Here is a 15100-nt window from a genome sequence, read left to right on the forward strand (position 1 = left end):
GATAAAATATTTTTAGGTTGTTGGCAATATTAAATAATTTGATGTTACACTTATTGTGTAGATCCTTCCCCCCCCCCCCCCCCTCTTACCAAGGACCTTTCCATGAGCTCCAGAATAGTTCTTTTTTAACCCAGAGATTGGCCACTGCCCAGCCTCCACATGAAGGTCATAAATGGATGACTCCTAAATGTAATTCTGAGTATTCGTTCTTTTTAAACTTAAAAATTAGTCCTCAACTGAATTCATCAGTAATGGACTATTTTGAAATTCCAGCACAATGTTTCCACAGAAGTGGCAGATACCAGTTATTGCTATGCAGTATTTCAGAGTTGTTTGTAATATTAATAAAATCTGGAGTGTGTTGGAATTTGTTATTAATAACATGCTATTGTGTATAACTAGGTAGGCCTAAGGTGATAGTTTTTAGCTTAAATAGAAATCAGTGATATTGAAGAGTTTTTAACAACCCACTTAATCTAATAATATGTCTGTTACAATGTATAAACCTATAATGACTAATACTATTTGATGATTTTTCCTCATCTGATGAAAAAAAAATTAGTGCATGTTATCCTTTTACCTGTTTTTTTTAAAAAGTTGTCTTTTTTCACCTCACTTATCTCACTTATGCTTATCTCCCCTTTTTACATGATCACTTAGTTTTACTTGAATCAATATATCAGCAATAGACTACTAGTATGTCTTTGTAATCTTCTTTCTCCTTATATTTTTTTTGCTTTGTCCAAAAAAAAGAAAGAAATGTTTAAAATCATTTGAGGTTTTTTTAAACAAAGTAATTGGGAGGCAGACTATGATTGGCCTCATCAACTTTCAAATCTGACTTAGATGTATTTGGAGAATGACATATTAATTTTTAGCTAGGCGTAAAAAGCAAATTTCAAGATTTGAGGAGGTTTGATATTTTTCAGTGACCCCAGCATATCAAGGAATTTTTGTGTCTGTAGTCAGCACTATGCCCGGCTGATTTTCTTCAGCCATCAGATTTAATTATTTAATTATTTTCCGTAACAAATAATTAATACATGCTTTGATGAAAGGACGATTTAAACTAAATTTAAAATGTGCATGGGTCCTAGGATGCATTTTGCTCAGCTTAAAAATTAATAAATGTGCTTATGAGCATTTAGTTAATGTTGCTTTAAATGCACTAGCATATGTATGCATTTTCTGCAGCAGTATTTAGTTAAATAAGTACACAGAATAATTAATATGCTTGCACTACATATCAGCTTGTTGTCTTGTTATTTTTAAAGGTAAAAAGTCTTTCAAGTTTTTAAAATTGATCTTGTCAAAACTGTTTCTATTAAAACAAACTTGGTGTTTTACTGTCAGTTACTATTCAGTGCGTAAAAATATTTGTTCACAAATAAGATTATTTCTTCTAAAAAGTTTATTTATAATAATTTTGATAGATCTTCATTATTTTTAAAATTTTAGATATGTATGTGTCACATGCCATAAATTTGTATTTATTTTGTTTTAAATTTCTATGTAAGAATATTCACTTGAAATAGGTGATCAAATTAGTGCTGAAACCAGTTTTTCTGTGTGGTGTGGTTCAACCGAAGGACAGTTTTTAACCAATGGAACTTACTTTTTAAGAGTACATTCCCTTTATTCAGCTGTATTGCCAAATTGTCAACTGTTGCCTTAGATAGATGTGATCACTCTATATACCTGAACCACCACTTTATGTTGGTTACCTGTTGGACATGAGCTTAAGCATTATAAAACCTGCATGTAAAACAACCAGAAGTCTGGCGTCTGATTTTTAAGACATATTTTTTCCTTTCTTGGATTGGGTTCTCTAAAACTTAATTTTACCTGTCACAGATCCATCGCATGGAGAAGAAAAACAAAGCCCTGGAGGATGAAGTCAGCCATGTCAGGTCACAACTCAGTGAAGCAGATAATGAGGTGAGTTCTTGTTTTTCTCATTAAAGTTGAGGTTAAATTGGGGAAAACAGGAGCAAAGATGTAGTTTTTCTATGTACAATAATAGTTTATGGTAGAAAATCTCTATGTATGGGTCGCAAGGCTCTGTTAGATGAAATAAAGAATGTGTGATCTTTAATCCAGGCCAAATGTGCTAACAAAAAAGTTGTAAGATTGGAAGGAGAAATGCAGGCACTCAGGGGACAGAATGAAGAGTTTCAAGGGCAGGTAAGTGGTCGGACTAGCTCAGAAGTGATGTGTATTATAAAAACATTGATTAAGTTTATGTAATCAATGGCTGCCTATTTCTCCAGGTGACCAAACTGACTAAAAGTTTACAGAGACTACAGAGCTCATCTAAAGACACCAGGGACACTTTGACTACTGAGGTAAAGGGATAACTCTTAAGCTTTTAGCATTGATTTTACTACATCTTACGGGATAATGTTTCAGCTTATAGCATTGATTTTACTACATCTTAAGGTATAATTTTTCAGCTTATAGCATTGATTTAACTACACCTTAAAAGGGATAGTTCTTTAAAAACTTTAACTTGTATCAACGTTATCATGCTCCTGGGCTAGCTTCTCTAACTGTCCTGAGGGTGACCCATCTTTCATGTGTTACTCTCCAAGTTTTTACTTCTTAAAAATCCAGCCCTATTTTAGTAACCTCTGGCAGTTTTTTTCTTGTACTAGATGACAGACCTGCAGGACACGATTCTAAAGCTGAGGAATGAGAATCGTGATGCTGAGGAGAAGTTGCGTGAAGCTCTTAGCACAGCCCAGGCCAGGAGTGACCAGATCAAACAGCTGAAAGAGGAAATCAAGATGGCCACTGTCAAGGTAAAAATTGCATCACTCAAAAGTGTTGGTTTAGTTTTTGCATAGGACCCACATTAGAATACTAGCCACTTTGGAGGAGAGAAAGATCTGTTGCCAGTTAACAACTACAATCTAGTTGCAGGCATACATCACAGAAGAGCAATAGTTTAAGCCTGTTAAGCTCATATCTAACTAGTGGCCGCTTTAACTTTCCAGGTTGAAGTGGCATTATGTGTACATGTTGAACCACACTAGAATACTGCCACTGTTATTTATGATTTATCTGCTCCCATTATATTCCATTAGACTCAAGAAACCCAGCTAAAAATAGATCAGGCAGACATAGACCATCAACAGCTGCAGACGAGATATTCAGTGCAAGCCAAGGAGGTGAGTTGTAGGGCTGGAGTGTTAGTGTGCGTTTCTAAATCAGTTGTTTACAAATGTTTTGTCTGTGTCCTCCTTTTGAAATTTGGCACCCACCCAGATCTCACGATCACTGGTTGTCCACTTTTTCAACTAATTGCTGGTCAAAACTTGTAGTTATTGAACCTTCAGAATCAGCAAAGAAATGAAAACATCCAACTATAAGATAGTGAATTCTATTTAAGGTGTCAGTTGGCAGTGTCTCATTATATGCTATCAAAGGTGTTTGTGTCTGTTGACAGAGTGTCAGGCAGGCTACTTTGTCAGTTGGCAATGTTTCATTGTAGGCTATTTGCTGTTTAGAAACTGGCTACCGTTTACCCTACAGAAATGTGAAAATTGTTTGAATGTTTAGATTGACAGGCTACAGACAGAGCTACAAGAGAAGGACCTGCTGACCTCACAGAATGAAACTCTATACAGGTCAGAGGTCGCAGACAGAGAGGAAGAAATTTCTAGACTGAAGGCAGATCTCAACGTCATGCATGAAAAAATGGCTCAGTCTGAAGGACAGGTGAGATTTGGTTTGAAAAATAAAAGCAAAAATAAAAACTACTGCTTTACATTACTTTTTTTTAAAACATACAAAATAAATTAGATTTAATTATTTTTGCCATCATGGCTTGTTTGGTCTAAGCTCACTCCTGATGAAGCTCTTAAGTGTTTATGTAATTACAATTGTTTTGTGTTTGAAGCTGATCTCCCGTGAGGAACATATATCTCGTCTACAAGGGCAGATCCGTGAATTGATGGGGGAGGGGAGCAGAAAGGAGGAAGAGCTTCAGAGACTGGAGGCAGAGCTTCACTCAATTGATGGTGATAGGAAGAGGCTGGAAGATGTGGTGAGTTGTGTGGCTGTGGCACTTTGTGTTGGTGTGGTGGTTTGTAAGGACATGGTGGATTATGTGACTGTGATGGGTAGTGTGTAATGTAGCTGAGGTGGCTTGTGTGGATATGGTGATTTTTTTTTTTATGTGATTAGTTGTGTGGATGTGATGGATTGTGTGGTTGTGGCTGGTTGTGGCATTGGTAGGATCGTGTCACTGGGATATCTATATTAGTTTTAAAATATTAAGTATATTTATGTATCTACTGTTTAGCAGATGTAATTGTAACAAACTTTTTAAAGGTTCTAAATAAAAAATTTTATACAAAGAAAAAACTAGGCAGTCATAAACTTTAAAAAAAAATCTATATTTAAAGTGCCAAAGCTTATGGTTTTATTATTTTTGAAAGTTTGGTGTTTTGTCTTTAACTAAATCCCACAAACGTTTTATTGAACCAGATTCAGCGCAGGGAAATCAGCATGCAGCAGTTGGAGCATGACTTGGACTTGGCCAAGGAAAAATACAAAGATGCTGTGGAAGAAAATGGCAGGCTGGAGGCAAGAATTCAGGCCTTTGCCATCAATGCCCAGAGTGAACAAGACGTACTAAGCACTGAGGTACAGTGCATCATTTGTTTTAGTTTCTGTTAGTGTTATTATTTTAGTGTATTTGTATATTAGAATCTAAAGTTAATATATTAACAACCTTGCTGTTTTTAAAGAAATCTATATTGATTGTGTACTTAACTAATCATAATTAGCTTATTTTCATTCGTCACCAGGTGAAACGCAGGGAAGAAGCAATCAAGCGTCTCAAAATGGATATTGTGAAATTGCAGGAAGTATGCAGCAGATACGAAGAAAAGGTAAATTAAAAATAACTATCACTATGGAATTAATCATAAACATAGAAATAATAAATAAATCATCTTTGTTTGTTTACAGTCATTTGTTTTAATTGGCTGAGGATACTAACAAAAATGTACATGAAATGCATAGCCTAATAAATAGAATGTGTATTAAACAATATTTCTATTCATGTGTGCAATTCTATTACTTCCCTGTCACAACTTGAAATGGTCACTCATTCTTTAATTAAATTTGTTATATATTTTAGGCTTCTCAAGCTGAGAGGGAAGCAGAGCAGTTAAAGACACAGCTTAGATCTTCTCAGAATGAGGTCTGTTCAGTTTTTATCACTTAACAATTTTATTTTTACACCCTGGCATAGTTGCCCAGCTTTGGCTTTTTTTTAAAAAAAAAATCCAGTTCTTAGTTTACAATCTTACTTTAAGATTTTTTGGTGTTTGAACGAAGCAATTTTATGTTCATTGTGTGTCTGTGTGTGTGTTTCCCCTTTTGATACAGTCTGAATATTTTTCAAGTAAAAATACAAATTGTAAATTTGTTTTGAAATATGTGTACTCCACCACATCTTTCATTCATTGATAGCATGATGTTTTGTTTTTTTACAAGAAATTAAAAAACTTTTATCCTGACTAGTTGGTGTTGTATCTGTCCATTTCTATATTTAGAACGAGGTGAAAAGAGCTGCTATCAAAAGCCTGGAGACAAGTGTGGAGGAACTCAAAGATCGCCAAGGGAAACAACTGGATGAAAACAGCAGATTAGAAGACAAGATCAGAGAACTGACTGTATCTATTGCAACTCTGGAGGCCCAGTGTGAAAAATTTAAACATATAGTAAGTTGTCTTACTTTGTGTGTGTGAGTGCACCAGCCAGCTTGTTAAAACATTTATTTCTCAGATTATTTTTGTTGCTGCTTGTTTGTTTTCCTTGATTTCATTTAGTTTATTTTTTAAAGAGTCATAACTATACAAAAGCATCATCAAAATTCATTCAGTTAAAGTTGAGGTGTAAAAGAAGGATTTCTCTTGGAGACATAATCTTTTAGTAATTGTGGTTAGAAAATAATGCTGAAAACTTGGGCACATCTTATTGAAAGTGGTTTATAGAATGATCATTTAGAAAGAAAAATTTACCCAAATTTATTAAAATTTACTATTAAAATAAAATTTAGTTAGACATGTGTGCCATTTTGAGCTAATATAAATAGTAGCTAACTGTAAAAATATTATTTACTGTGCCTTAATTGCTAAATGCAAAATCTGATTAACAGATTGATTCAAAAGAAGATATAATAGCCCAGCTCCGATGTGATGTTGAGTCTTTAAGTCGTCAGCAGAAGGAAGCTGTCAGTAAAGTGAGTTTAAGCCTTAAAACAATTTATCAACTCTATTCTTTAAACTTTAAAACACGATTGATCAACTCCAGTACGAGTTATTTGTTACAGAACAATGTTGTACAACTTGACCCAGTGTAACTTTCATTTTTTGTGTAGGTTCTAGTGCGGGATGAAAGCATTCAGAAACTGAATGTGGAGATTGGCAAGCTCAAGGCTAAGAGCCAGGAGAAGACTAAAGAGGTATTTACAATTTAATCTGTGATCTAGCATGGACCAAAGAAGAAAATTTAAATATAACAAATATTATTTCTCAATTTTATAAAGGCAAATTCATGAAACTTTCCTAACTGTTTTTACCCTATTAGCTTCATTTTTTTCAATCAAATCTCAAAATATAACTTCTGATGATATAGTTCTGTATTAACTATAACCAGCTTTGTTTTTAAAGTCATAAGATTTTTTACTTTTACTCTAGTGCATGAACTAGACTGCTGTAAACATCTCTTTTTCAACCTCCTCGTATTAACTTCAATCTGGTACTACTTTGTGTGACAAATAATTAGGGTTCTTATACTAACTTCACTTTAATCATTTCTTCTCCACCCTCCCTGTAGCCAACCTCTAGAAAAAGTTGATATTCTTGTACTAACTTGATTGTTTGATGAAGTTGTGTTGAGAGACTTTGTTAGTTTTACTTCCTGATTACATGAACCAACTGATCATCACCTTACATTAAAAATGCTAGTTAAACAAATCTAATACATATTTTTGACTTTAAATAATTCCCTTAAAGCTATCTTGGTTAAATTAAAAGTCTTCATTTTTCTAGAATTGTTTACTTAATATATCTCTTTTGCCTGCATTGGCCAGTCTTATCATCATGTTAGTGCTTTTGGGATTAATAAAACATCAATCACCAAAGCACAAAACTTTGTCAAGTTAAAACCTTTTATCTTTTAGCAGACACAAACAGGACACACACAATCATCCATCATTTATTTTACAAAGTCTCTTTCGTATCCACCATTGTTTCAGTATGCAACCAACATATGTTTGGCTAACGACTACTAATACGCCCTAAAAGAGATTTATTATATTTTCTAAAATCACACAATGTCAGTTTGAAGTAGATGTTATTTTACCAAGCCTAGCCTACCATTTTCTGTAGTGTTTACTTTAACTATGCTCCCGTGTTACAGCTCATCGAGTGTACCAATGAGGTATTGTATTTTCTCTATTCTGCTCATATCTGATTGCTGTTCCACACGCTTCCCTTGTACTCGCATGCTTACCTATTGAATTGTTGCATTTACAGGTTTTTTTTGTGGGAACAATATCTAATACAATTTTTTTCATCCACTCATTTCATAGTCATACGTCTGATTGTTTATAGTTAATAGTTATTAATTAATCGTTTGGTGTCGGCTCAGTATATTCATTTTTTTTTTCAAAAGAATTTACGTATTTAAACATAATCAATAGTCAGTTGAAACAAGAATCTTGTAAATTGTGAACAATTAACATCTCAGCATCTCAGAAACAGGATTAGCTTGTACTTAGCATGATTTGTTTTAACCCTCAACCAGCAATGTATTTTATTTTGTTTATTTGTAAGATTTGTAAAACCTGGTGCCTGCTAAATAAAAAAAACCCTGACATAAACCACCCTGGACTTAAACCCATTGGGAGGGTTGTCCTGAGGGTTTATGTTCAGTTTTTTTTTTTTAGCAGAGTTGTCCCATAAACAGCAGGGATGAATACATTCTCTAGCTATATGGTTTGTGCTCCACACCGATAGTTTTGTATAAATACCTTGATTAGTTCATGTTTTAGTTGGCCAGATTTTTAGGTTTCTTATACTTTTACACTAGAACTATTAGACTTTAAATAGTGTTTATATAATTAGCTTTTAATGACCAAATTTGACATTTACATTTGTTTTCAAGATGGTTTTTATGTAAGTCTTTAAATAAATATTGGACACTTTTTTTATTGTTGGGATCACAATTTAGCTTAATAAATTAGCATTTGTTGTTAATAGTTAAGTCAAGCTTCTACTTACTATTTCACAGTTTAAAAAATTTCTAACTCAACACTGAAATTGTAAAAATCTCTAACCCTCTAAGTAGGATTATCTTATCACCCTTTAATAATGCTATTTATTTTTTCATTATGTTTGGTTTCTGTCCAGTCACCTGAAAAGCTTGAGCTAAATGTTCCCTCATTCAGGCTTGTAATGGCTGTTCCTTCCACTTTGATTAAAACACTGAAAAACAGCTTGAATCAGTAGAAACTCCATATAATTCTGTTTAAAAAATGAAAGGTTCAAGAAAATATCTAAGATGCTAGTACAATTTGTGTACCAACTTTAAACATTCAAGCATCAAGGCATGTTTTTCTTTAGTTTGAAATTTAAAAACAACAACACAATATAGTGTATGAATCACCCTCACCCAGATATATCTTTGAATGTTGGCTCTCTCATACACACCACTGTCACAAAACTTGCACTTGTTTTGGTATGCTGTGTTATTGAATGATCACGAATTCTCACTTATTTCAATAATTTAAATTGATAATAAAAGCATGTTTTAGTATGTTGATGTAATGAGAGTTGGCATGTGGATAGTGGCAAGTGTCTACTTTATAACCATTGCATGGAAGTAATTAATTAAAATTTGATTTAACCAAACAGTAATGTTATTGCTATGGTCACTCATTCTTGGCTTTATTAGGAAGTGAGGAAAGTAAAAAAAAAAAACAGATTCTTAAGTCATTGCAGTTCTTTATCAGCATTAGTAAATCTATATTTTGTAATAACAAATTTGTCCTATTTAATTTAATAAAGCTTTCTTATATCAAATTGAACATATTTTCCTAATAGTCTCTAAAATTTATTTTAGATATAACTTGCAATTCAGTAAATAATTATTTCATGTATGTTTGCAGGTTTAAACAATGTTTTTGTTTTTTAACAGATTGCCAAACAATCAGAGCTGATAAAGAAGCTCCAGGGCACGTTGACCCAGTGTCACCATGAACTCGATGACCTTCGCAGACGAGGAGAAGAAGATGTAAGTGTTGTACTACACTACACATGTAAAGTCAGGCAATTATATTATCTTGCCAGTTTAAAATGTTCCAACGTGTTATTAGTTTGGTATAGGTCTTAGAATAAAGATTGGATAAAAAATTAAATTTGTATTTAAGTTTTTAACATCAAAGCCAACTTCAAAGAGATTTGATTTATTTTCTTATAGCTTCATTTCAAAGATTAAACTTATGTAGTGTAGTGGTAAAGATGATCTTATGTATTTGCCTTGTTTTTACCAGCTTGTGCGCTATGAGGAGAAGATCAAACACCTACAAGAGGACCTCTTGGAGTCACAGAGCCAGCACTCTGCCTGCTACAACGAGGTGTGTTGTCTATTTATAGAAACATCACTGACACATTTTAAACCTTTTTGCTGTGTCAGTGTGTATGCCTTTAGATGAAGTGCTATCATTTAAGGGATGACAAGTTTGTCTCATCCTTACTTTAGATGTGTTACATTGTGTTGTAATGATGATTCTTACCTCAGAATAAGACATCATTGCACACAAGTATAATGAAAAAACTAGTGCAAAAAAAGGGGTTTCAAAATCAACATAACATTTGAAGAAAATGTTAATTAATTCTAACACTCATTTGTTGACTATAACTATATATAGCTTTTCCATTGAAATGAATAAATAGACAGAGCAGCGAAATAATGGCTGTGTAAGGTTTATCAGTGGGCACCATTTATTTTATATACAGTGTCATAAACACTAACCACAGCAAAATGGTCTAAATGTTCATATCCTAGATCACCTTTCACTTTGATTTCACTTAGGTAATACAAAATGTTTGTCTGAAAAATGAACTTTTCCTGCTTTGTTATGTTAATGTAACTCTTAAGCTAGTTCTCCAAGCCATTGGGCTGGAAAAACACATGTAGTGATAAGTTTGGCTTGATAAACACACCTCATGAATTGACCAACCAATACGTTTTGGGGTTGTCATGATAATACTAAAGCTACCTTTTTGAAAGCATTGGGTATTGTACTAAATAAGTTAAGAATGATTCAATTGTGCTTAGTATGGCAAGAAGAAAAATGTGTATCCTAATTTGGTCTATTCCATTGCTAAAAAAAATTGAAATAGTTTAGTAAAGAAACTGAATTATTCATTGTGTTTATTTCAGATTGGCCTCGATTCTAGATCTAGAATCTAGATAGTTTCTCTACTTGTTCACGGGCAAACGAAAAATGGTCCATCAGTAGCTCTAGATAAATTCATTGTATTCTTGAATTAGATGATCTGTGAAACTAAAAAGCGAAGATTTTTATATAACATTTTGGGAAAAATAACCTTTTTCTCTACATAAATACGTGGTTTATAGTTCTATATACCTAAAGCAGATGCTCTGATCTAGCGGAACAGACAAACAAAAATTAAACAAAAAAATAAATAAATATACAAACTTGTAAACAAACTTGAGTTTTAGTGGTGTATAGATGGTGTATAGATAGATATCTTCATGATAGTTAGGTCATATTATGTATATCCACTTTAATTAGGTGTACTTAGAGGAAAGGAAAAAAACTATGGCTGTAGCAACTAATTTATGTGGCACACGTGTTGGTGCTATAGTCTCCTTAGATGTGTGCTACACAGGCAAGAAAGATACTGTACTGTGAAAAGATACTGTACTATTTGCATAGACAAATAAAGATTTTTAGACGACTATATTCTTAAATTTTCAATCATCAGCAAGATATTATAGAATAAAAACATTAAAGTATTGATAACAAATGTTAAAATATGACTGATTAATGCTTGAGATGTAAACAAACTTTCAGCTGGTTAAAGTGGAAGAAGAGCTGGAGCAGCTAAAGGGAGAACACTCCCAGCTGAACAAAGTGTCCCAGGCTGCTAGTCAAAAAGTGACTGTCCTCCAGGACCAGATACATCAGCTGGAGCTTGACCTGACGATCACACAGGAGAAACACAGGACATGTCAGAAGGAGGTAACATACTTTTTAATCGCTTCATTTAGACCCTACACATATCAAGTGATTGATGGAACTATTATGGAACCTGTTTTTATTAATCGATGAATACCAAAGAAAACTTTTTTTTTTTTAATTTTAAAATAAAATATTAAATTTTGTTCATTCACTGATGTTTAATATGCAAAACTATTAATAATTTTTTTTTTCAAAGCATTTGATCTGTTATTAGTTAGATTCGCTTTTCTATCCATACAGGTATCAAATCGCGACCAGGTGATTCTTAGATTGCAGTCTGACCTTGACACAGCTCAGCAGAATTATTCTGGCAGCATGGAAGAGGTGAGTCAGTTGTGGGTGCCTAAAATAGAAAATTTGTAGGTGGTTAGTTCATACCTCAAATAGAACATTTGTAGGCATACAGTGGATACCTCATATAAACATTTGTAGGTGGTTAGTAAATACCTAATGTAGAACATTTGAAGGCAGTTAGTGGATACCTCTAGTAGAATATGTGAGTGATGTCTGGTGGCTACCTCAAGTAGAAAGTGTGGGTGATGTCTGGTGGCTACCTCAAGTAGAAAGTGTGGGTGATGTCTGGTGGCTACCTCAAGTAGAAAGTGTGGGTTATGGCTGTTATCAAATGGAGATATAATTCACCTTCTATTCCACCTGCAGCTAAAAATAAATGAAGGGGAGATGAAGAGGATGTCGGCCAGACTGAAACAGCTGCAACAAGAGATCAGAGAAAACAACGATCTCATTGACCACAAAAGTAACCAGGTACTTGCAGATTTCACATGTTTGTAGTGAACATTTCACCAGGCACTTGCAGATTTCACATGTTTGTAGTGAACATTTCACCAGGTACTTGCAGATTTCACATGTTTGTAGTGAACATTTCACCAGGTACTTGCAGATTTCACATGTTTGTAGTGAACATTTCACCAGGTACTTGCAGGTTTCACATGTTTGTAGTGAACATTTCACCAGGTACTTGCAGATTTCACATGTTTGAACATTTCACCAGGTACTTGTAGATTTCACATGTTTGTAAGTGAACATTTCACCAGGTACTTGCAGATTTCACATGTTTGTAGTGAACATTTCACCAGGTACTTGTAGATTTCACATGTTTGTAGTGAACATTTCACCAGGTACTTGCAGATTTCACATGTTTGTAGTGAACATTTCACCAGGTACTTGCAGATTTCACATGTTTGTAGTGAACATTTCACCAGGTACTTGCAGATTTCACATGTTTGTAGTGAAGATTTCACCAGGTACTTGTAGATTTCACATGTTTGTAGTGAACATTTCACCAGGTACTTGCAGATTTCACATGTTTGTAGTGAACATTTCACCAGGTACTTGCAGATTTCACATGTTTGTAGTGAACATTTCACCAAGTACTTGCAGATTTCACATGTTTGTAGTGAACATTTCACCAGGTACTTGCAGATTTCACATGTTTGTAGTGAACATTTCACCAGGTACTTGCAGATTTCACATGTTTGTAGTGAACATTTCACCAGGTACTTGCAGATTTCACATGTTTGTAGTGAACATTTCACCAGGTACTTGCAGATTTCACATGTATGTAGTGAACATTTCACCAGGTACTTGCAGATTTCACATGTTTGTAGTGAATATTTCACCAGGTACTTGCAGATTTTACATGTTTGTAGTGAACATTTCACCAGGTACTTGCAGGTTTCACATGTTTGTAGTGAACATTTCACCAGGTACTTGCAGATTTCACATGTTTGAACATTTCACCAGGTACTTGTAGATTTCACATGTTTGTAGTGAACATTTCACCAGGTACTTGCAGGTTTCACATGTTTGTAGTGAACATTTCACCAGGTACTTGCAGATTTCACATGTTTGTAGTGAACATTTCACCAGGTACTTGCAGATTTCACATGTTTGTAGTGAACATTTCACCAGGTACTTGCAGATTTCACATGTTTGTAGTGAACATTTCACCAGGTACTTGCAGATTTCACATGTTTGTAGTGAACATTTCACCAGGTACTTGCAGATTTCACATGTTTGTAGTGAACATTTCACCAGGTACTTGCAGGTTTCACATGTTTGTAGTGAACATTTCACCAGGTACTTGCAGATTTCACATGTTTGAACATTTCACCAGGTACTTGTAGATTTCACATGTTTGTAGTGAACATTTCACCAGGTACTTGCAGGTTTCACATGTTTGTAGTGAACATTTCACCAGGTACTTGCAGATTTCACATGTTTGTAGTGAACATTTCACCAGGTACTTGCAGATTTCACATGTTTGTAGTGAACATTTCACCAGGTACTTGCAGATTTCACATGTTTGTAGTGAACATTTCACCAGGTACTTGCAGATTTCACGTGTTTGTAGTGAACACTTCACCAGGTACTTGCAGGTTTCACATGTTTGTAGTGAACATTTCACCAGGTACTTGCAGATTTCACATGTTTGTAGTGAACATTTCACCAGGTACTTGCAGATTTGACATGTTTGTAGTGAACATTTCACCAGGTACTTGCAGATTTCACATGTTTGTAGTGAACATTTCACCAGGTACTTGCAGATTTCACATGTTTGTAGTGAACATTTCACCAGGTACTTGCAGATTTCACATGTTTGTAGTGAACATTTCACCAGGTACTTGCAGATTTCACATGTTTGTAGTGAACATTTCACCAGGTACTTGCAGATTTCACATGTTTGTAGTGAACATTTCACCAGGTACTTGCAGATTTCACATGTTTGTAGTGAACCTTTTTTTTTGTCAGCTGAGTGCAGATCAGGTGTGGTCAAGAATTTCATTTTTAAAGTAAAATAATGGTGTGAAGCTTGGGTACCAGAGTCCACATAGATCTGATGAATTAGCATCCCCCCATTATTGCCACAAGAAGTTTTGATCATGTTGTCCATCTAGCTGTAGAGCATAGGATAGTGTTTGTATTGATGCTACATTGTGTAGGGTAGTGTTTGTATTGATGCTACATTGTGTAGGGTAGTGTTTGTATTGATGCTATATTGTAATCTTTGTCCTCACCTTATCACCACCAGGTTGCTGAATATGAGAAAAAAATACAAGAGCTACAGCATGATGAAGAGATGGCTCTGCAAGAGGTAACTCACTTTTGAAAGTTTCTGTCTCATCTCTTGGCTTTAATTTTATATTATTAAAAAAAAATTATTTTATAATAAAATATGAGACCTTGAAAACAGAATACACTTTTATAGAGGTATTTATGATGAAATTGTCAAACGTGAAAACAGATTCTGATTTTCTTTTTTTTCTTTCTCTGCCAATAACTTCAGCTAAAGTTGTGAAAAAACAATTCCACCGGATCATAATTGGGACCAATCTGAGACTGCTTGATTCATTTAGTTTTTTGTTATTTAGATTAACCTCATCCCTGTTGACTGCTCATGCTTGACACATAAAGCCCGTTGTTTTTTATCTCTATCCCAGTTAATGTTGACCACCTTAAGGACCAGCTTTAAGCACCACTTGCCTTTTACCACTGTTATTTACTTTCTGGTTGTTTTAAACATGTCTTGTGAAATAAATATTTAAATTAAATGCACAAATACATTGTTGATTGGTAATTTTTAAAGTTAATTTTTAGTTCCGTTGATGTTTTTATGCCGCCTCCCCCAGTACATTTACTGCTGGTCATGGCTGAAAATTCTTGAAATGAATGACCAAAAATTGTCAGCACTTGTGAATAAATGCTGAAACAAACTTAGCAAATTCAGTATTTGATTATCAATGCATATGGTACAAAGTTCCTTTTACTCAATCATCTGTTTACACATCT

General features: G+C 34.2%; 1 protein-coding gene across 6 annotated transcripts in view; it reads left to right on the top strand.

Annotated features, from left to right (window-relative positions):
• LOC131931637 (putative leucine-rich repeat-containing protein DDB_G0290503) overlaps window positions 1-15100 on the top strand; it is a 57331-nt gene that overhangs the window by 27289 nt on the left and 14942 nt on the right. For 5 of the 6 annotated variants that reach the window (XM_059288460.1, XM_059288456.1, XM_059288459.1 and 2 more), the window contains 20 exons: window positions 1855-1938; window positions 2101-2184; window positions 2271-2345; window positions 2655-2801; window positions 3087-3170; window positions 3562-3720; window positions 3902-4048; window positions 4492-4650; window positions 4815-4898; window positions 5150-5212; window positions 5568-5735; window positions 6173-6256; window positions 6395-6478; window positions 7438-7458; window positions 9217-9312; window positions 9572-9655; window positions 11123-11290; window positions 11531-11614; window positions 11951-12055; window positions 14343-14405. In XM_059288460.1, the coding sequence (XP_059144443.1) occupies window positions 1855-1938; window positions 2101-2184; window positions 2271-2345; window positions 2655-2801; window positions 3087-3170; window positions 3562-3720; window positions 3902-4048; window positions 4492-4650; window positions 4815-4898; window positions 5150-5212; window positions 5568-5735; window positions 6173-6256; window positions 6395-6478; window positions 7438-7458; window positions 9217-9312; window positions 9572-9655; window positions 11123-11290; window positions 11531-11614; window positions 11951-12055; window positions 14343-14405 (2043 nt within the window). The remainder of the gene's footprint in view (window positions 1-1854; window positions 1939-2100; window positions 2185-2270; window positions 2346-2654; window positions 2802-3086; window positions 3171-3561; window positions 3721-3901; window positions 4049-4491; window positions 4651-4814; window positions 4899-5149; window positions 5213-5567; window positions 5736-6172; window positions 6257-6394; window positions 6479-7437; window positions 7459-9216; window positions 9313-9571; window positions 9656-11122; window positions 11291-11530; window positions 11615-11950; window positions 12056-14342; window positions 14406-15100) is intronic. The other variant, XM_059288458.1, reaches the window with a different exon arrangement.

Source organism: Physella acuta, unplaced genomic scaffold (assembly GCF_028476545.2).
Source record: "Physella acuta isolate Inbredline_101_S28 unplaced genomic scaffold, ASM2847654v3 ptg001995l, whole genome shotgun sequence".
In the NCBI taxonomy this organism is placed as follows: Eukaryota; Metazoa; Mollusca; class Gastropoda; family Physidae; genus Physella; species Physella acuta.